The sequence below is a fragment of the Monopterus albus genome, unplaced genomic scaffold (assembly GCF_001952655.1).
Source record: "Monopterus albus unplaced genomic scaffold, M_albus_1.0 scaffold35.1, whole genome shotgun sequence".
Classification (NCBI taxonomy): domain Eukaryota; kingdom Metazoa; phylum Chordata; class Actinopteri; order Synbranchiformes; family Synbranchidae; genus Monopterus; species Monopterus albus.
Genome location: NW_018127915.1, coordinates 394,640 through 419,236, shown reverse-complemented (window position 1 = coordinate 419,236; position 24,597 = coordinate 394,640). Strand labels below are relative to the sequence as shown.

General features: G+C 40.6%; 3 protein-coding genes across 3 annotated transcripts in view; 2 read left to right on the top strand and 1 right to left on the bottom strand.

Moving 5' to 3' along the window:
• Nucleotides 1-3,024: 3,024 nt before the first annotated feature.
• On the bottom strand, nucleotides 3,025-8,749 carry slc2a6 (solute carrier family 2 member 6). The gene is made up of 8 exons (XM_020597861.1): nucleotides 8,394-8,749; nucleotides 6,860-7,131; nucleotides 6,495-6,591; nucleotides 5,660-5,759; nucleotides 5,212-5,405; nucleotides 4,836-5,011; nucleotides 4,470-4,747; nucleotides 3,025-3,783 (listed from the first exon to the last, which is right to left on the bottom strand). Exons 1-8 carry the CDS (start codon nucleotides 8,445-8,447, stop codon nucleotides 3,455-3,457), a joined length of 1,500 nt encoding a protein of 499 aa, XP_020453517.1. The 5' UTR covers nucleotides 8,448-8,749; the 3' UTR covers nucleotides 3,025-3,454.
• A 1,147-nt stretch (nucleotides 8,750-9,896) lies between these two features.
• Nucleotides 9,897-14,944, top strand: ptx4 (pentraxin 4, long). Its single transcript, XM_020597810.1, has 5 exons — nucleotides 9,897-10,014; nucleotides 10,119-10,288; nucleotides 11,619-11,797; nucleotides 12,759-13,819; nucleotides 14,083-14,944. The coding sequence occupies exons 1-5, from the start codon at nucleotides 9,897-9,899 to the stop codon at nucleotides 14,790-14,792; spliced, it is 2,238 nt and encodes a 745-aa protein (XP_020453466.1). The 3' UTR covers nucleotides 14,793-14,944.
• A 711-nt stretch (nucleotides 14,945-15,655) lies between these two features.
• Nucleotides 15,656-24,597, top strand: part of clcn7 (chloride channel 7) — a 20,596-nt gene continuing 11,654 nt past the window's right edge. The window contains exons 1-10 of the mRNA XM_020597809.1: nucleotides 15,656-15,906; nucleotides 16,997-17,074; nucleotides 18,461-18,526; nucleotides 19,776-19,841; nucleotides 19,972-20,118; nucleotides 20,996-21,103; nucleotides 21,622-21,702; nucleotides 21,786-21,848; nucleotides 22,056-22,139; nucleotides 23,693-23,813. Of these exons, the coding sequence (XP_020453465.1) occupies nucleotides 15,793-15,906; nucleotides 16,997-17,074; nucleotides 18,461-18,526; nucleotides 19,776-19,841; nucleotides 19,972-20,118; nucleotides 20,996-21,103; nucleotides 21,622-21,702; nucleotides 21,786-21,848; nucleotides 22,056-22,139; nucleotides 23,693-23,813 (928 nt within the window). The 5' untranslated portion in view covers nucleotides 15,656-15,792. The remainder of the gene's footprint in view (nucleotides 15,907-16,996; nucleotides 17,075-18,460; nucleotides 18,527-19,775; nucleotides 19,842-19,971; nucleotides 20,119-20,995; nucleotides 21,104-21,621; nucleotides 21,703-21,785; nucleotides 21,849-22,055; nucleotides 22,140-23,692; nucleotides 23,814-24,597) is intronic.

Genomic DNA, 24,597 nt, shown 5'->3' with positions numbered 1-24,597 from the left:
GCGAAAAATCTTATGACATGTATATACAAAGATGCTTGCAACAAAAACCTGACTCCTATAAAAATGCAACTCTTTGAGAGACATCACAGTTTAATCTCTGTGTTTTTTTAAACCAGCAGGTACGATACAAATTTTAACGTTTATCTTCTTCCCATTTTGACCTCACCCCAAAAGAGCACAACTGGAGGATCTACAGTAGTAAAGGTGTGTGTGTGTGTGTGTGAGTCTGTCGGGTGTTGTCTTGTGTGTGTCTGTGTTTCGATGGGCCTGATGAACAGCATTCCAGTGAATAGACCAATACCTACAGACTTTTATATTCCTCACAAGGGCTGAGGTGCATGTGTGGAGTGTTATAATGTTTTGTAGAAACAAAAAGACTTAAGTGATTAGACAAAGGTTGATTCCCTTAAGAACAATCAGCTTATCACTGTGTCAACACTGATGATTCCTACCCAGTGACTCCTATTTAGTAGAAGGACACAGCTGACTACAGAAGTAATACTGGGTTTTATCCATGCACTTTTCAGACAAGAGGAATGAGTGAAACTATCAATCTCTGGGGCTGATTAATTATCATTTCTGATCACGTTATAAAAAAGGCCTGTAGATTTACAAAGCTTATATGTCCTGACAGTGAGATCAGCATCTGTTATGCTTTGCTCTGTGAGAGTTTAACACCTGTAGCATGTCATTTGGAGCAATGCCTTGACAATGAAATCTTTAAATCAGTTATTTGAAACTAGTCATGTTTTGCAGTGAATATGGGAAATGTTATCGGTTCTTATACGCTGGCTAATTTTCTCTTGACAAGAAAACATGACTGATTAACAATTCTTTGTGTTGTAGTTGCTCGGTGTTGCTTTTATATGCTGAACTAGTGTTAGCATAAAACCAATGACGCCAAGAACATCAATAACAAATGCAGAAAGGTCTAAGGCATTTTATTTTGAACAGGGATACACATCTGTCTTACATATGAGGTAAAGTGGAGTATCATCTGCATTAGCACAGGTGGGAAAAAAACCCACTGAGGTTTTGGCTGAAAAAAAAAACACTCCAGAGTCCAAAATTGGACATATCTGTCTTTTTAACACAATATACAGACATATTTATTTTTCCTGACAGTGACAGAGCAGTGAGGTGATAAAAAGTCATCCAATGAACGAAGCATTCAGGTGATGAGGAAGGAGGGAGGCGCTGGTTAGGGGAAGGAGGCGGGTATGAGCAGAAATGTAAAAATAGCATCTGATTCAGCTGCTATATAAATACTGAGTGAATGGAAGATAAAAACTCGGGGAGTCTGTGTTCATCCACTGCCAACTCCGTCTGCCTGCTGCCTCTCTCCACCTGTTGTATGCCTGTCTGTCTTTCTCCTCTTTACCTGCTTGTCTGTTTTTTAATTATCTATCATTTTACGTGGACGACAACACAAAAACCCAGCTGCTGTTTTGTTTAAAGAGATACATGTTAAAAATCACATCTGCCAGTGATCATATGCATCTTTTATTGCTCTTTTAAAGTAATTGGCCTGTGTTTTTAGGTGTTTCATAGTTTGATATCCTGGGCCACTGACTTTATTTACTTGTGCCAGTGGTTTCTAGTCAACAGGATGTCCTTAGCTTTGGCTCTGTGTAGTGTGTCTATGGAATTATTGGACATGCATTCTAGGATAGGTTTGGTTTGGTGGCCCATCCCTTAGTCATAGGCCTAGGGTGAGGGTCGTCCCATGATGCTGAGCTCCTCTCCATTTTATTTTTGTATGCCACCATTATGTGTCACTAACTGTCTCCTCTCTCTCCCTGTACCTTTCTGCAGGTAGTCCTGGCTCTGGAGCTCTACGTTTCTGACGAGCAGTTACTGACTGCATTAACCTGCCTAGTGTTTGCTTCTTTGTTGTGTGTCCTGATGCCTTCTTTTGTCTCTCCTCTATCCACTCACCTCAACTGGTCGAGGCAAAGGCCTAAAGCTGAATTAAATTAATGAACCCAGTGGTTTAGCAAAGTGTGGCTAAAGGCTTCAAGGTCACACCCAGACACACTCAAACAAACCTGCGGTGCATCCTCCCCTTGATAAAACCTGCCATGTCAGTACAGCCCAGTGCAGACAGAGCAGATCTGCATCTGATAGTGAACATGCACATAAATGAAAAACTCTCTCACAATAAAAAAAAAAAAGGATGTACATTGTTTTCATATGCTCTGCAATAACAGAAACACCTGACAGTGACAATTCTATAGAAATATAGAACCAGGTGCATTTACTCAAGTACTGTGCTAAAGTAGCATTTTGAAATACTCGTTCTTTACTTTGGTATTTCCACTTTATGCTATTAATTTCAGAGGGAAATACTATTGGTACATATTTGGTACTACACTTAATTTATCTGCTAGCTGTAGTTAAACAAATTAATTATGTTACATTTTAAAAATATTTATGTACTTTTAAAATGTTTGAACACCAGTAGTTTTTTCCCCTCTTCTTCTTTATTATCCACATCGGATCACATCGTGTATTACACATTTTATTTTGACTGGTCACATTTAGCCGTCATCACTGGCACACTACACACTTGTGTATGGTTAATTACATATATTTGAATACTGTGACTATTTTTTTCCAATATGTTTGTGACCAAATGCTTTTGGAATGTCCGTAGTTAACTACTTAATTATTTAATAAAGACGAGTTCTGTGCTGTTACTAAACAGCTGAGAGGATGGGGAAACACTGGGCGGTGACACGCGTCACTGGCTGAGTCACACATTGATAGCACACTGTGGCATGTGACCTCGCCTGCAGAGCCACCACGGCGTGCTGCCTACATCATGTCCTGTCCTCTCTAGTCCATATAATAATGGTCTAACCTGCAAAAAATCAGCATCACTACAGAAACTCTAAGATGACGTTAACTTACTTTTTGCGCCACACCTCTCACCAGTCCCTCTGACAATGAAGCATTATTGTGTCATCTTCTTGTCAGGTTTTGCATTGTGCATGTGTAGGATTGGGGATACAAAGTGAAGAAATATAGGGATGCAGACAGAGCGATAAAACATATCGCAAAAGTAAAAATTAAATGGATGTTTGTGAATTATTTAATGAAAAATGTGCCTTTAGCAGATGAGAAGAACAACATGAGCAGCTCCATAATAAATACTTTAAACTGTACATGACTGTACATACATCTAGTATTCTACATATTGATTGAGTGAATTTCAGATAATGTATGTAGTAATATAAAACACTGTGCTTTGATGCGTTGCTGTAAAATGATGGTGTGTTGTAGGCATGTATTGTTTGATTTGGTCCATCTGTGCTCAGCTTTTATGTAGTAGTTATTTTTAAGTTTTTATTTTCTCACAGGCCTTTACACTAACATACACCTGCTTTCCTTAGATCCTGGTGTTTATTACTGCATTTAAACATTTTCTTTACACTATCACTATCTATAAACTTCAGCTTGACTGTCCAGTGGACTGACTCCGTCTGATGGTGAACGTGCGCCCTGTCCTGAAATAGTTCTCTATTTCCTCCAGTGAGCGGCTGCGAGTCTCTGGGATACACACGGCGTTGAAGAGCAGGCAGAGGACACACACCACTGTAAAACCCAGGTAGGGAACGTACAGTCCGTAGCTGTCCACCAGGAGTGTGAAGGCGTGCGTGAGCATGAACGCCGTCAACCAGCTGACGGTGACGCAGAGACCTGAAGCCACGCCCCTGGCAACCAGCGGCAGCACCTCTGACATGAGCAGCCATGTAATTGGGCCCCAGCCCATGGCGTACCCTAGGAAACAGCCAATAATGTGTTAACAAAGCAAACAGCTGATATGAAAGAAGATGATGTCACAGCAGAACAAAAGCGCCAAAATTCATGTAAAGCTCTTTGTTAGGGTGCAGTCACACCAGGCTTTTGTTTGGAGGGGGCCATCAGTGCATTATACCTGATGTTCCACAGGTGTAAGGTCACATGCACGCTAACATTATATCCTATCTATGATTTGCTTTTGCATATTCAGGCATGTCAGGCTAAAGGAGTGATGCTGTGGTACCGACAGTCAGCAGCAGCTCTGTGAGGCTGTAGTGGTGCTACTTTGAGCTAAATGACCATGTTGAGGATTTTACCATGTTTAGTTTATGAGCATTCGATGATTAGCCATAAAAACCAAGTACAGCAGAGGTAGATGGGGATGTAATTAGTTTTGCAGGCATATTTGGTCATTAGGTCATCATTTTGTCCTGCTTGTGGCACTGGGTCGAAAGTCAGTGGATCACCCAAGTTAGTACAGTTCTTCCTCTAGGAGAACATGAAAATTTCATGCCAGTGCATCCAACAGCTGTTCAGATCTCAGTCTGGCTGAAAGTAGTGGACGGACCGACCTCCCTATGGCCAAGTTGTTAGCATGGCTAAAACAAAGCTGTGATAAGGAAAAGCATGTATTAGCAAAAGTCTAAAGCTGTTTGCATACTCACCAAATATAAACACCATGGTGCTGATGAGAGGGATGAGGCCTGCTAAACTGGGCTGGCTGGCCTCTAAAGGAGGACTGTAGTTCAGAGCTGTGAGGTTGGGAGGAGCAGGGCCTGGAGGGCAATATGTGGTGTGGGAATTAATGGTCAGAGTCAGAGCAGACAGGAACATCAGCATGCTTGACGTGTACAGCAACGCTTTGCGTCCTGCCTTGTCCATCAGAGAGGCTGCTGTGGCTACAGACAGGAGGCGAACCAAACCCACAATGGCGGCATCATACCTGACCAGTACAGAACAAGAATACATTGGTATTTGGAGCCTGCTTAGAAGTTAAATCAATAATCAAATCAATATAATATTTCTCCTACTTGGGCTCCAGGGAGACTTGACTCTTGGCAAAGATGGGCTGCAGGTAGACCAGAATGGGCGTGATGCCGGTCATCTGCTGCAGGAAACGCATCACCACTGAGATCATGATTGGTCTGTAGAAAATGGGTGTGGCCAGCTGGGACAGTGTGACTTTACTCTGTGTCCTGATGCTGTGCTGCATTGGTAGAAACATACACACTGTGCTTATCTGAAAACTCTTCTAGCATGCGAATCAGTCAATGTGTGCATACCTGATGATATCATTTTCTTAAAACCTCACCTGCCACATCCAAGGTGCAACTTACATTTAGCTGAACTCTACATTACTGCCCCCTTTGGGTTGTTAAAACACTAAAGCAGCTGTCTGTGTCTCACCTGAATGGCGCTGAGCTCAGCATGTGTGTCATACTGACTTCCCCTCAGCCAGCGAAGGGCCTTCTCAGCCCGCTGCTCTCTGCCTAAAGAGAGGAGCCTCCTGGGGGAGGAGGGCATGAACGTGAGCAGCACAACCATCAGCACAGCTGGCACCTCCCCCGCTATTGCCAGCCACCGCCATTCTACCACCAGACCTGTACATCACATGTAATATTGAGATTATGATGGCAAACAGGGACTTGTCATATCACTTAGACAAATATCACAGCTTAACTGATTATTGGCAATTTAAATGATCAGAACTATCAACTAGATAAACCAGAACAGACCCAGAAATTCTGTTAAATCTGTGTCTGAGTAAAATATTCTGCAGCCCAATGTGTAAAGATGGGAAGTAGCGTTCAGTAAAGAGATACAGGTATATGCAGCAGTGCTGGTCAGCTCTTACTCAAGGCGTAGAGCGTCAAGGATCCAAACACAGCAGTGATCTGAGGGCAAGAGCCCAGAGCTCCTCTCACTCCTTTGTGGGAGATCTCTGAGATGTAGACCTGCGACATGAACACACAGAAGACACAGTCAGAATGCATGCACATAAATTCACACAGGAAGCCATGAGGATAAATCTCGTAGAGTTTATAAGAGAGGAGGCGTGATGAGAATATGAATTTACACACTGTCTAATCTTTGATCTTCAGTTGGTGTCTGTGTAGAAAACAAACTGCTCCTGCCTTTTGCAGAAATACTGAGGCTCCTTCCTCCAACACTGCTAATTGTTTTAGATGCACACAAACAATTAGCAGTGTTGGAGGAAGTACTGAGATTCTGTACTTCAGTAAAGGTACAATTACCACAATGTAAAAGTACTCTGTTACAAGTAAAGGGCCTCAGAATTTTACTTAAGTAAAAATACAAAAGTATTAGCATCTGATTATACCTGATGTAGCTAAAGTAAAAGTAGTCATTATGAAGAATGCAACATTTTTCATTAGTCTGTATCACATTATTGATTATAATTATTGATGTATTATTGTGTCCATCACATGTTGTAGCTGGTAAAGGTGCAGCTAATTTTACCTTATATAAGTTTACATAGACTATATATATATATACTATGAGGTCAAACAACATGTTAATATAATGTATCAAATATAGAAATCAGTGACTAATTACTTCAGCTACATAGATATTATGTAAGTGTGATCAATAGTCTATCAATATGATTGTATTGTGACACTACAGGGACAAAAAGGGGTCAAAAAGCTTCTGTAACTGTGGGAGCCTACAGGAATGGATGCCGCCGTCATCCCCCCTGCAACACCAGTTAGGAAACGCCCCACATGGAGCATCCACAAGTCCACAGCCCCTCCAAGCAGCATGTACCTGAGATACAGATAATAACACAGACTCATCTACAGAGATCATGGATTCAGTTACATTATGTTTTTACTGCTGTGTGTGGACTTTTAAATACATTACAGCATTGTACATTCCCTGTTCTACATGTTTGTGCAAAAATGGAGCCTTTTATTTGTGAGGCAAAGCAACTAGCAACCAGCTGCAACTACTAAATATAGTGGAACAAGTACATACTTAGCTAAATGCATTTAACTATACAGGTCAATGACTGTATGCTGTTCCTGCAACGCACCCAACAGTCGACGGCACTGCTGACATCATGATGCTCAGCTTCCGTCCAATCATGTCGTTGAGCAGCATGGCCCCAAGCCCTCCAGCTGCTGCACCCAGCGTGAAGATGGAACCGAACCAGGCGGCCTGCTTCGTGTCCATCCTAAGCCGAGGGTCAGCATCAGGGCTCTGGAACACTGGCAGGACGGGGGATGAGTAGACCAGGGAGTAACCAAAGTTGAAGTTCCCCAGGACGGCCGCAAAAACGGCCAGGAACAGTTTGGAGTTACTGATCTGGGATGAAGAGATGAGCGCAAGTTTGCATTTAGAAGTGTTAGAGCACTTGGGTTAAGGAAAAACTACATAAAAAACACATTTTCTTTAAAATGATAGCAAAGATCAATATTCTTTTCACTGCAATTGATGAATAGATTAACATACACTTGTTTTTTGGTAGATTGTCCAGTGAGGCCCTGACGGATGATCTCTGGGAACTGAGTTTAGACAGGTTGCTTTACTTCTGTCTTGCTCCACTGAACATTTCTGCTTTTTGCTTCATTGCAGCCATACCTGCAGCACTGACCCCATAATAAACAAAAGTGATGTTGGATTGTTTGGAGTCTGGGTGTTTAAAGCCACGGTAAACCGGAATCACTGGCTGATGTGTTATAAAAATGAGACCTGCTGCCACCACTCGTGTGAACATGGCACATTTGGTTCTCCAGACTTTATCAGCTGACTTATAGCAGTGCACTGTTGTGCTCATTTATACCGCATCAGATTTAGTAGATGCAGCGTGTTCTTTTATGAAGAATAATCGAAATCGAATATCAATTTTCAAACATTTATTATCATAACTGAATGGACCTTTGAATAAAGCAATTTACAGAGCTAATCTCTTGTTTATTACCCTTGGTGTCCCAGTCACCCCAAATTCCCTGGCCTCTTCAGCCAGGTGGTGATAATAAATGAACTGTGGACCCTCTTTGCTAAAGCTGTAAATCTAATGAGATTCAGTGTTTTAGTGAACCAGTCCCTTTGATGTTAACCAGTGCTCCAGTTGGCTAACACAGTAAATACTGACCAAGAATTCAGTGAACACATAGAATGATATACTCAACTTTGTAAACATAATTGTAACATATAAGTAAGCAAACTTATGTGTGCTCTAAACTAAATCTTAACTATGATAGAATTACCATAAGCAAACAAAGTAAACACACAGGTTGACTAATCAACAAGCATAATGTTAATCTTCTACTAATTAAGTTCTTAATTCATCAAATGTTAGAATCAACCTTAAAGTATGACTTTCTTAATAATTTTACCCAACATAGAGCTGCAGCTCAGAAACTTTCAAACCAGCCCAATATCATTTGTTTTGAATGACTTGTACCTGTAACAGTGTTTTTTACTTTCTAATTTAAGACTTATTTATTTCATTTGGCTTTACATTTGAGGAGTCATTAACTGGTTGAATGGTTTGTTCGAGTGAAGATTCAAAAAAAGGCTCAAGGCTTTTGATTCAATTTTAAAATAAGTGAAACACTTCCAACCTGGGATTCAGATGATGTTGACCTTCTGTTCAGGAGCGGAGTCTCTTCATCCATGTCTGCAGCTACAGCAGCCTGGTGACAGGAGCCTTTATATAATCTGTCTCAGGACTTGCTGTTTGTTCCCCACAAACCGATGAAATATTACTAAAGTTAAAAACAAAAGCAGCTCTCTAAAAAACACAGCCAGATGAAAAGCAGTTTGAGTCCATCATATTTTGATAAAGCAAAGGTGATTCTTCTTCACAGGTCAGGAAGAAAAATAAAACCAAAAGGTTCAAATTCAAAGAGTCTTTTGTTTAAAAGCGGTGATATATGTCCTGTTCATGTGGTAAACTTGCTCTTCTGGTGCGCAGTCAATGGTGTGATTCCTGGATTAGGCCATTCAAAGAAAAAGCAGAAGAAGAAGAAGGGCAATAGATCCCACCATGACAAAAGACATTGAGAAAAAGCTAGTTATAGGTTGTCACAATGAAAACGAAACTGAAAACCCTGTTTATACTGCACTGCCAAAAGTGAAATTGAATTGGAATTCATGGTGTGAATTACTGAACATTTTAAATACGCTGCACTTTTTATACAGGTAAGGGATTGGTAATTAAAGATGAATGATGTAATCTGCTCAGTATAGATTTTGTCAGATATTAGTGGCTTTTCTACCATAAGTCACACTAAGAAGAAATGATAAATGATTATACATTTGTGGGACTAAATCTGTTCCAGATTGTCTCAAAACATTTGCTACTGATAGATTCAAATGCATCTACACCGACTTTTCAAAAACATACTGGTCAGTTAGATTTTAATCAAAACACTTTGCAAATACAAAACAGTCTCTTCTTTTTGCCTTCGACAGTGAGTTTTCTAAGCGCAGTGTAAATGAAGCCGCTGTGTTGCAATCTGATCATGAGCAGAAAGCAGAAGAGAGGAATCAACGTTGTGATTCCTGGATTGGGCCATTCAAAGAGAAAGCAGAAGAAGAAGAAGGGCAATAGATCCCCTGTCAGTCGAGTCAGGGGGAAGAAGTGTAGGCTGTTGCTCCCTCAGCCCACACATCATGAGATGTACTGCTACCCTGCAACAATACACACACACTAATAAGAGCATATACACATCATAAACTCAATGAAATGCTTGCTATTTAACAGAAGTTATCAGCAGTTTAGATTAGCTGAGGTTTTAATTGGGCACAGCAAAACATTCATGTCAGATGTTTGTCTGCTTTTGCTGTGTGATATAAAAGAGTAATCATTCCTCAGACAGGAAGGTAATGATTGCTTTTAAGTGTATAAACCTCAAGGTGGCATTGCCATAAAAAAACAACAGCAATGAGTGCTGAGCAACAAACCTAACTGAGGACTCATGAAGCTTACACTCATGCTTGCACTTAACATTCTTGAACAGCGTGCAGGAACGTGCTTTCATTATTTGACATTTTAAGAGATGGTGGATGTCAGTTTGTAGATTGATTTGAGCAGTTTACTTTTATGTTCTTCCTGTTCATTGATGGGGGAGAGTGAGAGACAGAGAGGAGCTGAGTACCTGTTAAATCCATCTGTATCTCCTCTCAGCTCCCTGATGATGCTGTGGAAACTGGAAAATGTGTTCTTATCCCAGCCTGTGGGTGAGCTTTTGTGTATTGTGTGTGGTTTTAGTGTGTATACTGTGTGTAACAAGACCAGCCCTGTTTAGCTATGTCTTCCTCCCTTCTGTTTGTTCCTTCACAAGGGGACCCAGGCTCTCAGCTGCAGCTATCCCTGCTCCACTGCACCATGGGCATCCTCAGGCCCAGCCGCTGGCTTCTGGTCCTGGGTCATATACTTCTGCTTAAGATCCAGCCCATAAAGGTTCAGGGAACTGACCCTGTGTCCCAGAAACTACGACGGCTCAATGATCAGGTCAGTTTGAATCAGACTTTGAGTGTATGTGTGTGTGATTACAGTAACAGCAGCTTATTATTTATATATATATTTTTACATTAACATAAAGGCTAAGCTATTATATTGTTTTTCAATGATGCAAAATAAATACAGTAGCAGTTGTTAGTGGGCTTGTACTTGTATAGTGCTTCTCTATGCATTGCAGCACCCTCAACATGCTTTCACACTATTTGGCCATTCACCCACTCACACACCCAAGCACTCACACAGATGGACTGGACAAACCAGCAATCGAACTGCTAATCTGCTGGTTAGGAGGCGACCCACTCTACCTCTTGAGCCACAGCCACCAAGCAGTGGCCAAACAGTTAGTATAACATCAACCTCAGCCAGCGTAGTAATGACTTGACTTTCTGACTGGCCTCTGCAAAAATGCGGTTCTCTGCAGCTGCTGGGTTTATTTTGTTTTTCAGTGACTTGTCATAACATCAGACGAAATATAAGGGAAAAAAATAAAGCTTTGTTTGTTCTGGGGCAATAGAGCCAAAGATTTTATTAGACAGACCTCCTTGATTAGAGACCTTTTTGAAAAACCTTATCGGATGAAACTTCCAAAAACATTTTGTCATATTTACTCTGCAAAGCTAAAACACAGTAAGTACAGAGTTGAGACTAGAACTTAACTTTTAACACCTGGTTTACCATTAGAAAATATTATGCCATATTAATGTGTAATTTGGGGGCATGTCAGTTTAGTAAGAACTAGAAATCAAAGGCTAAAATCAGCTAAATCAAGCTAAAAAGAATTAAGCTACATTTCCTCCAATTGAAAAATCATCAGACATCATAATAAGAGTTTGTTCAAGGTATAAACAAGGCAGTAACTACATTTAATCATCATGGAAATAAAAAGCAACACCGGGTTTCCAAAAAGCCAAACAGCCTAGCTTAGCAGAGGTGCAGTAAATGTGACCTTTATTATAACTTGATGTGGTTAAGCTAGCTATAAATAGTATTGTATGTAATTAAAGATTCATTTATTAAGATAGCTTATAGCCAAGAAAGCTAAAGTAGAAACAAGAACTAATTTTGTGCAGCTAAAATTCCATATGACCGATTAATACTCAGCCACAAAAGGCATAAAGTTAAGGTTTTGTTACAGTTAGCTACAGTATTGTGTATAAGTACTGAAGGTAGCTGAAATGATGGAAAAACAGTTGCAACAGTGATGAGTGTTCAAGATATACAGTCATTACAGTACATGTTTTTTTCCTCTGGAGATTTTGAGTATTTTCCTGATCCAAACAGCTGCAGAAAGATTTGTGAAAACCCATTTCTTCCCTGATAGTTCCAGCAGTTCCGGGCGCTGGCCCAGGCCCGTTTGGATTTGTTGGCCTTGAACCAGAACAGAAACTCCTCTGGGGGCCTGGAGAGCCGTGTCCAGGCCCTGAATGACCATTACCACCACATGTCACAGGACCTTGAACACCTCAAGCAGAGCACAACGCAGGAGATAGAGGCTCTCAGGTTAGCGCTGAGGGACAGCTGGGCTGAACATGTGTGTGGACTGATACATCCAAGACCAATCCCTGTATACTGTTTACATTTAGCAAGCAAAAACAATTTATAGCATCATATAAACCAGAGGGCAGCTGGAGTTTACAGGTAAGTCCAGTTTACTGGTTAAGTTCAGAAAATGACAAGAAACTGGTGGCTGGAAAGTAATGACTCAGCACCTGGATTGCTTGGCATGAAACCTTGGACACCCCTTTTTAGGAGATGCATCCTGCAGACCTTGGAGAGCTCTTGGCATTTTTCTAGAATAATAAATGGTACATGGTTTCAATGAAGTGTCTCGACAACTATTAAATGGATTATCATTAAATTTGGTGCACACATTGGTATTCCCCTTAAATTTAATTGTAATAATCATTTGGATCTCTTAATTTTTAATCTAGCACCATCAAGTCAAAATTGGATTTATCCAAAACTTTGGTTTATGACCACAAATCTTCAAAACTAGTACATATTCTCTCAACCTGGACTGTGCGTTCTGTTTAATGCTAATGTTAGCATATTAGCACACTACACTACAAAAGTGACATGTGAAACATACTTGCGAATCACTAGCTAAACATTGTGACCACGTTAACATGGTGATGTTTTGTTCAAGGCACCACTGTATGTTTCACAGACATTAGCCTAGCATGGCTGCAGATTCTTAGTCTTGTTTTAACATCGTCCTATCTCATTGTATGTTATTTTAACATTATCCTGTTAATGCATTTTTTGTTTTGTTAGAATACAGCACTATATGTTAATGTCATAAATGTTGTTGGATGAAATATCATTATAATTGACAAACTCCTCCCAAAATGTCCTTGGCAAAACAGCAAAAACATTTTGATCATTTAGCTTAAGGCTAAATATACTTTATGATGCATTTACATAAATTAAATAAAACCTATTTTCATGTTTAACATCACAGAGACTGGACTAGGAAGATTGAGAAGAAGAATAAAAGGTTGGAGGGTCGTCTGGCTTTGATGGAGAGAAACCTGAGAGAGTTCCGCCGCCATGCCCAGAGACAGAAGCCTGATCCTATTCAGGATTTCCTCAACCTCACTCTGGAGCTCCAAAGCCAAGAGGAGAGGCTAGATGCCCTTCAGATCCAGCGTGATGAGCTGGTAGTTGGGCTAAAAGGGTTGCAAGAATCCTTGATAAATCAGGCCCTGCGAGTCACCCAACTGGAGGACCGTCTTAATGAGGTGCTGCAGTGGAATAGAGGAAGGAATATCATGGGGTCAGGGAGGGTGGGAGAGCCTCTCAGCTCCAACAGCACACCTCAGGAATATGACAAACCACACAGCAATACACAAAACCAAAGACAAGGAAGGCCTGGAAGGATTCTTGGAGGACATACCCAACCCAGACGAGAAGGAATCAGCCAAGCCAAACAGGCCAAGCCGTATCAGAACCACTCAACAAACCAGCCTAAGCGTTCAAAAGCCCAGAAGCTAAGACCTCAGCCAGACTCTCATCCACATATACAAGACCAGTATCCAAATCCATATTACCTGCCCCACCCTGAGCCTTACCGTCCCCAGTCACAGCTCCAGATCCAAGCCCAAACACAGCCTTACCCGATCCAGCAGGAGCAGCTCCAGTCTCGCCAGACTGAGCCTTTTCATCATGCCCAGATCCAAGCCCAGGTCCAACAACCATCCCAGCCTCAGTTACACCCTCAGACAGGCTCCCAACTTCCCAACCCCCGTCACCCATCTTGGCCCCATTCACAGCCTCAAACCCAGTCTGAACCCACCAAAGACAGACAGAGAAGCACCAGAGTGGGAGTCTCCCCTCCACAAGCCTCAGATTTTCTCCCTCAAACCCAGTCTGAGTATTATCAGCCCAGGGCTACTACGTGGAAAGGTGAAGAGGAAGAAGAAAGTGACATAAAGGTAGAATCTTCAGTTATCCATAACATGCTCCAGCTTCCTGTGAGGCACAAGATTCCTGCACAACCAGTTCCCAAAAAGCATGCAACCAGTAAGTAAAAGCACTGTAGGAAAAACATGATTGATTAAGTGCTAATTAAAATACTGGGCAAAGCAATTAGAATATGATAAAGAGGCAGCAAATACAAGCCAATCTAATGAAAGAGAGCAACACCAGTTTTAACCAGTGATAGTGTCTCTCTATCAGTGAGACTCAAATTGTAGCTCAGATACATGCAAAAAAATCTAAATTCAAGTTGTATTTTGCATGCATAAGCCAACTCAAAGTGATCCTCCTTCTGTATTTTTCTGCAGTCTGTAATGTAGATTCCATGCTGTTCTTCCCTTCGGCATCACTGGAGAACTACGTCACCTTCTTCTCAACTTTTCCTGATCTTCCTGAATTTTCGGTGTGTCTGTGGCTTCGTGTAGAAAACTCCCATGTCGGCACACTGCTCTCCTATGCCACAGATGACAATGACAATCAGTTAGTTTTGTATGGACGAAATGTCTCTGCTTCTTCCTCATCCTTCCAGCCCTTCTACTCCTCTTCTCCACCCTCACCTTTTTCCTACCCCATTGCTTCCTCACCTTCTCTGGACTTTGTCCTTGGAGACCCTGTCTATCGCAGCCTTCCAGTATTGTTGCTGCTGGATGCTCACTGGCACCACCTCTGTGTCCTCTGGTCCTCCATCCAAGGTCGGTTCTGGCACTATAATGACCGGCGCCTCACCTCTTCAGGCTCCAACTTCAGAAAGGGCTGGGAGATTCCTGGAGGTGGAACTGTGGTGTTGGGTCAGGAGCAGGACTCTGTTGGTGGAGGGTTTGATCCCACAGAAGGTTTTGCAGGGCAAGTGGCAGGGTTCAGGGTATGGAACAGAGTCCTGAGCCCCTTGGAGGTAGAAGGGGTGGCAGAAGGGAAAGGTGTTCCCAGAGGGGTGGTGCTGGGTATGGAGGATATAAAGGAGGTACATGGAGAGGTGCAACAGGTGGCTTGTGAATGTTTAGAGCACTGTGTGGGATGAGTTCATGAAGGATTCCTCCTATTCTTAAGAGGTCAAATTCGGATTTAATTGAAACTCTTAAAATGTGCAGTGGTCCATTAAGAGACAGTTTTAGTTATATATCTTTTTGGCTTTAAAATCAGTTCAAAGACTATCATTAGTTATCGGTACAGTATATAGCATATAGGTTTGTCTTTTGGATTGCCAGTAAAAGCTAAAGTTGTGTTTTTATATATAAATAAAATCTGCAGTGTTGTATATTTTTGTTTGGTGCACAGATACAAAAGTCTAGTGAAGTGTGGTGGAATGTAATTAACTACATTCATTCAAATATGAATTTGATGTTCTTGTACTTTACTTGAGTGTTTCCATTTCATGCAACTTTAAATTTCTGCACTCCTTCAATTCTGAGGAAAATATTCTGTTTTTTTTCCACCCCTGTACATTTATTTGACCACTTTAGTTACTTTACAGATCAGGATTTTATGGACAAGGCATATGATGAGCTTGCAAAATATGATATACTGTTGTAGATTAAACGCCAAAGCAGTATAAAATAGTTGAAAATGTTACACCTTAACTAAGTACTACAAAAATACTATTTACACATAAAAACATCTGTAATTGTAGTCAAATAATCTCATATATAATAGTGACAGTGTAAGATGCTTATTTTCAAAATTTCTGAATTGATGCTTTAAGTACATTTTACTAATGCTAATAATACTCTGTCTTAAGTGAAAATAAGTATTTTTGTATCACAGTGCTTCCAGCTTTACAGTAAGCCAATTGTCTTTGCACACAAACTTCAGTTTTCGCCCACAGGCAGTAAAACAACAAATCCCAGCATTCAACGCGCCTGACAATTAGCTTTGGCCCTGCGCGCGAGCCTTACAAAACGTCACGAGATGCAGGAACAGTCATGGGGAGTTGAGAAAAAGAAAAAGAAGTTAGCCATCTGCAACAGCAATTAATGGAATAATTTAGCGACGGCTTCAACGACGAGCTATCAGAGTCCACTATGGCTAACATTACGAAGAAAGTGTCGTGGTCCAGCCGAACTGACGAGTCGCTGTCAGCTGGGGAGACCACACCGTTGCTTAACGGCTCCGAGCAGCCCAGACACCCCAGACAGGTACAGCTAGCATGTTGGCTAACTGTTAGCATAACAGGTGCTGTTGTTGCAGCAAGACGAAGATGCTGTGTCACATCTTTTTAACCATTATAAAGTTGTGTTGAGTCATGTATATAATTTCTGCATGGGTCATGATTGCTGGAAATGAATGTTGTACATTGCCGCATACAGAGCATTCATTTTGGATGTCTTTTCATGCATTATGGCATTTTTGCAGTTGAGTCAAGTTAGTTATAAACAACAACTTTGCTTAAGTTGAATATAACTGTATGAAAATATGCCAATCAAATTTATGGTAATTACATTACTTAGACGATGTATGTACTCGGATATAGCTATCCTATCCAGAAAGATGTCGAAAAGTTTAGAAAAATTAGTTATTCTCATCGATTGTTACCGGGATTTCTGTCTTAAACTGGAAAAGGAACACGTCCATCAGGTAACTGACCTATATTTTTATATTATTTACACGGTTGCTGTTAATGTTAGAGGTCAGAATAGTATTAAAAGTGAACATCAGTGTCTGATAAGTCGTGCTTAGCCTGATGTCTTTAGACTAAATTACACTTCTCTTGTTACTGTATTTAATTAGGGTTTTACTTAATATAAGCTAAGAGATGTTAAGTGTCCTAATTTAGTTATATACACTAATGGTGAAAAGTTTTAGGACAGACTCATTTTCCCAGTTTTATTTTGACATGTAATCAGTTCAGGTTTACTAAATAAACTGCCTGAGGGGGGAAAAAAACCACCAAAAACTAAAAAATTATGTAAATTTCATATGAAACGGGGATCCAGTACCAGGTTAGCGTTTCTGCACCAGTGGAAGTAAATGAAGCCTTGAAAACAGGTGCCTGTAGTTGATTTTCAGACATGAACACTTGCTTCCTCTTGAGTCAACTATGAGCAAAGTAACAATTTCTGCTTCCCTAGGGTTTTGTAGTACTCATCGGTCAGGGCATCATAAATATGGAAGTCCATTACTTTAGATGCTAGATGCTAACATCTGCGTAATTTTAGCCAGTAAACCAGGAAATTGCTACACATAGCCACACATGTATATATATTTTTCTGTCTGTGATTTCTGTAGTTGTCTAGAGGAGGCAGGATATTTCAGCTAGGCAGACTGAACACAGTGGATTTGGAAGAGGAGATAACATCAGATGAGGTAAAGTCTGAACTCGAAACATCATCACTCTCTCTGTCTCTCTGTGTCTGTCGTGCATATTGATCCTCACTCCATCAGTACCCTTAGCAGCACTTCTGTTGGACTCCTGAAGTGTAGTTAGTCAATCCACTATTACAATAAAACCCAATTATCTACAACCAAATCAATGAGAAGTAATCAGTTACACATATAGTGGGGGCATTTGAGTTTGGCCTGATTTATGAGATGCTCCTTGAAAGGAAGTTAAGGTGTCAGAAATTGTTGTATTTAATTTAAGCTGAGCTCGCAGCTGAAGCTTCATGTGTGAGACCTGTGTGTGACCTGCTAACAGGCCAGATCAGCCCAGCATCAGCTGACTCATCCAGTCTGCATGAGAGGCACATGTTTGGAAACTGTCTGGTTATTCCCACTGTGATGCATAGCAAAGTATGATGTGATGCCTGCCCTGTGTTTTGCTCAGCTGTTCAGTGTTTTCAGACACTGACTGATTCCACACACTGGTTAAAGTTCAGAGCGATAGGCATTTTGGACAGGACTTCATCAAATCCCTTTACTTTACAGTAAACTAAAAGTGCAGCTAATATGAAGCCTAAAAGTGCCATTGAGATTGAACTAGCTTGCAAAAGAGTCAGTTTTAATGAAGTTTATTTGTGTAGCTCTTCACACAGTTACAGTGAGTCCCATAAAGACCCTGTAAAAGTCAAATAAATCGCAGTGAAATTCAGTGTATGAGAAGCACTCCAATGGTTCAGGCTACAGTCAATGGGGACAGCTCAGTATAGAACATATGATAGACGCTTGAGTTTATTTGAACATAACTTAGTTAAATAGGATATCGCGCTGGTTCCCAGCAGAAACCATTATATTTGCTTCTGTTTCACTGGCTGCTGTGAATGTGATGCCATGCATGTTTTGTTTGTTGTTGTTTGCTCTTGTTCTGTTTATTGAAATGTTCGTTACTTTCTGTAGTTACTTTCATTGCTGCTGATTGTAACTCACTCATTTGCACTACTGTTTCTGTCAACACTAAATATTCTGCATTGACATTGGAAAAATCTTAAATGCTCCTACAAGAGTTCCTTATTTCATAGCTTTCCTTCTATTGCTGCAGTGTTTGTACTAAATGTTCAGGAGGAAACACTGGTGCTTTTGTTTTGCTGTCACTAGTCATAAGTCATTAAAAGTCTGTCAAACCTGTCTCCTGCTCTTTTAAATGAGTCTTGAGAGCAAAAAACAGCTTTCTCATCTTGTTTCAAATGCTTCTCAATTGTTGCTCAGTGCTGTTGAGCATATGTGTTTCCTTTGACTCCTTGTTGATCCTCAGTCAGAGGTTGTACATCAGTGATGGTGTGGTGACGTCTGTTTTTTCTGTGTTTTCCCCCGAAGGACTCTGGTAGGGGGCGGCTCAAAGAGATCCCTCACACTGAGAAGCTGCTGTCACTTAAATATGAGGTAAAACAATACACTCACCCAACAGAATATGGATTATTAGCTGATTCTCAAACTCCCGGATTTGATGACAGCATTTTCAATAAATACAATCCTATATTTGAAGGATTTAAAACTTTCCTGCTTATTTGACAATTTGTAGGGGGTTGTTGGGAGATGTTATACATCTGTAAACTACAGGTGGCACTGTTTCAACAATGGATTGTCCTTTTTGTGTAGCTTTAGTTCAGAGCTGTAGCAAATTCTATCACTGCTGCAAGCTACAGTAGCTAGGTAGCTCACAATGGGTCAAGTGTCAATTTTAGCAGAAATGAGTAAAACATCCATCCCCTCTGTGATGCTTATCTGGGTCTAGATAACATTCATTTCATCATGAGATGATTGTTATATACTGCTGGGAGGTTCAAATAAAATGTTCCATTATATACATCGGACGGTATGATTGTGACTTGGATATTAAACTGCATTCAATGTGGTATTTTCTTAAAAACCTTCAATATAAGTTGGTGGACCCTAAAGGGTGTCCCACCATCACCGGGCATGCATGAACTAGCTTGTTGATGGTTTATTATTGTGACAGTAAAGCTGACTTGTACATATAGAAAGAGTAAATGCAGTAAATACTCAGCCCCATCCTGCACACTGCTGTGAGGTGGATGTTTGTTATGGTACAAGTTAAACTGGCATCTTCTGAAAATCAGAGAATAGATACTGATCCGACATGTGATAACATCCTGACTGTAACTTTGTTTCTGTGGACGACAGGTGGCGTTCTGTTCTCTCTAGAGGAGGGCGCTTCTTTCTGGAACCAGATGCTGACGTGGAGGATAGTAAGTCGTGGTGGTCCTGTGTGCACCCCAGTTTATAAATCCTGGTGTCAAGTAAAATCAAGAGGTTTGCTCTCAGAATGTTAGATGAAGGTTGAAATGGTAGGTAGATGGATGAGGATTGGGAATGTTTTTAGCATTCTCTTCTTAATCTTTCTCATCTACAGTTCTTTGCCTCCATGATCTCCACCTTCACCCTGAACTTCTTCCTCAGTGTCTATCACAATAATACAGGAGACCTTTCCAACCCAGGAGAAATGCTCTTGGTTTGCACTGAAACCGCTGACATTGGTCCAATATAGTGTTTACACACAGTTGGTTTTGTCACATTTTCAATATCTGTGTTTATCATGAACTACAGAGAAATAGAATCATTATTTTACAGATTTTATGGTGTTTGTTTTATCATGTGCGTGTTATTCCAGAGTCTGGACTATGACAACATTGAGAACCAGTTGTTTCTTGAGGAGGAGCGGAGGATGGGTTACTTGGTGAGTAGAACGAGAAAATGCGACGAACTACCTGAACATTTTACTGTTTACAAATTCATATATTTTCCTTCGTCTCATCTACTCTCATATCTCTGCTGTTTCCATTACCTCTCTCATTATGTGTCTTTAGAGTTTCCGTTGTCTGGAGATCAGTCGCTGGGTGGTCTGCGGGCTGATCGGCATTCTGACTGGCCTCATTGCCTGCTTTATAGACATCATGGTGGAGAAGCTGGCTGGGATAAAATACCAAGCGATCAAAGAGAGTATCCTGAAGTGTGTTAGCACCGGTGTTACTGGTGTAGCCGTGTCATATGTTTTGTTAGAGCATGTGAACTTATGTTCCCAACTCTCAGTAACCAGTGTTAATGGCTTCACCTTATGTTCTTCAGAAAAGCTACTGACAGTATAATTGGCCAGTAAACAGTTGGGCTGAATTCAGTGTGTGTTCTCAGCACCCATCGGTGTGTCCTTGACCTCGAACCCTCACAGACATCGAATGTACAAGGTGACACACATTCTGTCTTTTCTTAGAGTGTGGCCTACAACATCTATGAGATTCCCCTGTTCATTGCTATGGGAGCTATAGGTAAAAACTTTGTGTTTAAGTGTTGGCACCCTTTTTTTAGGGTTTGAAAGTCTTAACACGACAGCACGTGTGTGTATATATTTTGATTTGCCTTCCTGTGCAGGTGGATTGCTTGGAGCTCTGTTTAACGTTCTCAACTACTGGCTGACCATCTTCAGAATTAGGTAGGTAGAAGGGCTGGGCAATTAATCGAATGTAATTTTCAATTACGATTTTGAATTCTGATGATTATGACAATAAAATGAACCTGAAGAAGCAAAGATTTATTTGTAAAATAGAGTAATAAGTACAGTGTTTCCCACAGAATTAGATTCTACTTACTGCCTCTGTGCTTGCTGTGCTGTTCATCTTACCTGTCGCTGCTGCACTAGCAGCCTCTCCTACATCTCTCTCTTCAGCTCTGTTTTCCTGACCCTCGCTGGCTGAAGCCTGGAAATATTCAGAACTGATTAACTGGATAGCTAACAGCTGTATACTAACGCTACCTTAGCTATCCTTGCTAGCTTGCTAATAATCACAGAGTCGAAGCTCCCTGATTGACAGCACAGTGTTAAAACCACAAACACAGTGCGAGACGTTTACAGCGGTGGGCGGCCTGTCCGTCTCTCTTCTCCTCTGGGCCGTCCTCAACTCTGCCTTTGTCATGGTGGGGTCCATTATAGTTGCGTTTTGTGAGGTAAGACAAAGGAAAAACGGTTTGAAAACAATTCCTGTTTTATTTCGGCTTTCATCCTCTTCTGTGACCATACTCTTCAAGTGTGCGAGTGGCTTTTGAAGAAGTGTCTCATAAACACACTCTTCAGCCAGTTACATGTCTCGGTTATAAACCATTCATGATGTGGAAGTGAAAACTGCACAGGTTTGCCTCCATGACTGCATAATGCTGAAAAGTAAAGATGAATATGCTTCTCCATTCCTCCCATTCTGGTAAGCCACATGTGAGGTTTTGTTAGGTAACATTGTAGTTTCCTCCTGCAACCAGACTGCTGAAGAAGTGCTTCTTCTGTGATTTGTTTTGCAATTGTTCTAGATTGATTATGAATAAAGCACACAACCACTGTTTTCAGGTCATATCCTGTCACGCCTTCCGATATTACCCCTTCAGTCATAAATACTGTAAGACGCTGTTTTGTCTTTCATCACCTTTTGTCTTCTTGTTCAATGCAACTCTTCACACTTCTCTGTCTCATCCAGCCCATCGCAGCAGGAAGTGGTATTCCTCAGATAAAATGTTACCTGAACGGAGTCAAGATTCCCAGGGTGGTCCGACTCAAGGTACACGCACGATAATAAATGAACCACTGTTTTTAAACAGGAGGGAGTGTCATATCCTTACATTCTGTGCTTGTCCTCCACAGACACTGGTGGTGAAAGTGTGCGGTGTAATCTGCTCAGTGGTCGGAGGCCTTGCTGTGGGAAAGGTAAACATTGTTAATCTAAAAACTCGCCAGCGAAACTAGAACATGCAACAGCTTTATCAGTTCTATGTCATTCAGATTAAGGATGTAGTGATGTGATACAAGCTCTGTTTTGGGCCCATTTGAGATTTTCACCCAGTATGTTAAAACTTTTCATTCCTGACAAGAATTTCCTTTCATATCTGTCCTTGTTTACCCACAATCCCTCAGGAAGGGCCCATGATTCACTCTGGTTCTGTTGTAGCTGCAGGAGTTTCCCAGGGCAGGAGCACTTCTTTAAAGAGAGACTTCAAGGTCAGTGTGTGTAGTGAGGAAGTATCAGATTGGAAAACGATCATATTTTCCTTCCTTGTAATTGGATTTGCCTGGTTACAATTAAATACTAGGAGTAATTGGTCAAGCGCGGTTGTACCGTTCATATGTGTCTATGGTTACAGTACATTGCTATTATCATTTGCATTTCTTTTTTAATTGTACATATGGCAGCCCTTATATATGGTAGTTTATTTTCTTTAATGAATATTTGTATTTTTATGCATGCATATAAATGTGTGTGTGTGTGTGTGTGTGTATATAGTTCAACTTTTTTTTTTTTTTTTAAATATCCTGGTGGTTTATGTATTGTATGGTCTGTGTTTTCTGTCGTAGCCTTCACTGTGGGTCTGAGAGAAACGTGATTTCAATCCCCTGTATGCCTTGTGCATATAGTAGAATTGACAATATAACTGACTTGACTTGACATGTGTGATTTAGGGCTTTCACTTTTTCCAAAAACCAAATTCAAAACAGGTTTAAACTGACACAAAATTCATTCAAAAATAAAAAGTGTAGATTTGGGCTTAATATTTAATTAAAATTCGTTCCACTTCATCATTGTGTCCCACTTGTTGTTGATTCTTCACAAAAAATTACAGTTTTATATCTTTATGTTTGAAGCCTGAAATGTGGCAAAAGGCCGCAAAGTTCAAGGGGGCCGAATACTTTCGCAAGGCACTGTATTCACAGACGGCGTCACGGCACATTGTCAGTGTATGTGTGCGTGTGACAGAGAGAGAGCGAGGCAAGAAGCGGCTGAGCGAATTAGTGCACTGGGAAATTATGTAATCGATTGCATAAGTTCTCTCAGACATAAAAAAAAAAAAAACTATTATAATAAAGATGGGTTGCCAAATATACTTGGATAGCTGTTAATATACCTGGGCGGCCCGCCCAAGTGAAGTCTTTGTGGGGAAACACAGAAGTCGTTTCCTCTGAACTGTCAATCAGTTAGGTAGATGAAATACTTAATTTGGTTTTAAAATAAATCATATTTAGTTCAAGTTCAAGTTCAAGAAGACACGCTGTTAAAAGACTAGGTTTTTTTTTTTTTTTTTTTTAAGTTCAATAAATGCTTAATATTTCCAAAGTCAGTGATTAATGGTGAACATAATATTGGCAAGGCCAGGCAAGTTTATTTATAAAGCATGTTTTAATACACGAAGTACTTGTTGAACAAAATGATTGTGGTTCTGACTTTTGCTGTAACCATGCAGTCCTTAGTCAGTACCTCTCACTGCTTTGGCTTATTTATACGCTGTCGGGAGAGTTTAGCTAAAATATCATGACATGCTGCAGGAGTAGGTCAGTCAGGTGAGAACAGACGCTGCTCCACTCATCTGTGGTCAAGTTAACTTTGGTTCCTCACTTGGACAGTGAGATTACAGGTGAGCCCTCAGATGTGGCGTATGATGTAGGCATCTGCTTTTTACCACGTTGGAACAAATGTTTGAAATGGAATAAAAAGTGACAGCCCTGGTGTGAGTAAGAAGCATTTATAACTGGTGATAACTGTTGGTATGTGTTTGTAGATCTTTGAATACTTCCGGAGAGACACAGAAAAGAGGGATTTTGTTTCTGCTGGAGCTGCTGCTGGAGTTTCTGCTGCTGTTGGAGCACCAGTCGGTAAAAACACTGCAACCCTTGTGAACTAAACAATATAAACAATTACTTTGTCATTAATCTGCCTTTGTTACATGTTAGCTTAGTTATAAAACTGGCAGTACAACAGTATGGCTGCATGCCCAAACTCGAGTAAAAGAAACGTGTATGGAAACTCCCTCTGAAGCACTTGTTCACTAAGGAAGTGCAGCTCCTGGTTGTACCAGTTACATTAAACAGTTAGAGTTTGATGATTGATGATGTCGATGATAGTGAGATCAGTGGGAAAATTTTAAGATAAAAATAAATAGAATTAAAAATAATTTTCTTAACAAACTAGATAGAGAAAAAGAGAATAACTAAGAAAATTGTGACACGTGCAGAGTTGTATTGGAGCAACCTTTGTCACAATCATCTGTGTCGCCATCTCTTGAAAAGACTGAAAGCACCGAGTTTATTTATTTTTCAGAAAAGACCTTAAAATGTATTTAAAAGGCATTAATTTCAGGTGACACAATAAGAGCTTCCTTGTAGTGTGCCACTAAATAAACTATAACAAAAAGCACTGTAGCATTTAAGCTTTGCTGTTTCCCAGTCATGAGGAAGCAGTTTCACAGAATGTCAATAACTTTTGATTTCATGTTTAAAAATATTCACGTGTAAGAAACGGGTAGGGCCACTGGGAAATCGACTGGTCTGGGTGGAGACTTCTGCTGAGATACCTGTAGTTCCTGCTTCCTTGTTTGAAGCTGGATGTTGGTGTGTTGTTTTTTAAAGTTCAACTATCCATGAGTTATGATTTTATAATGTAGATATATCTGAGTATGTAGTCTGA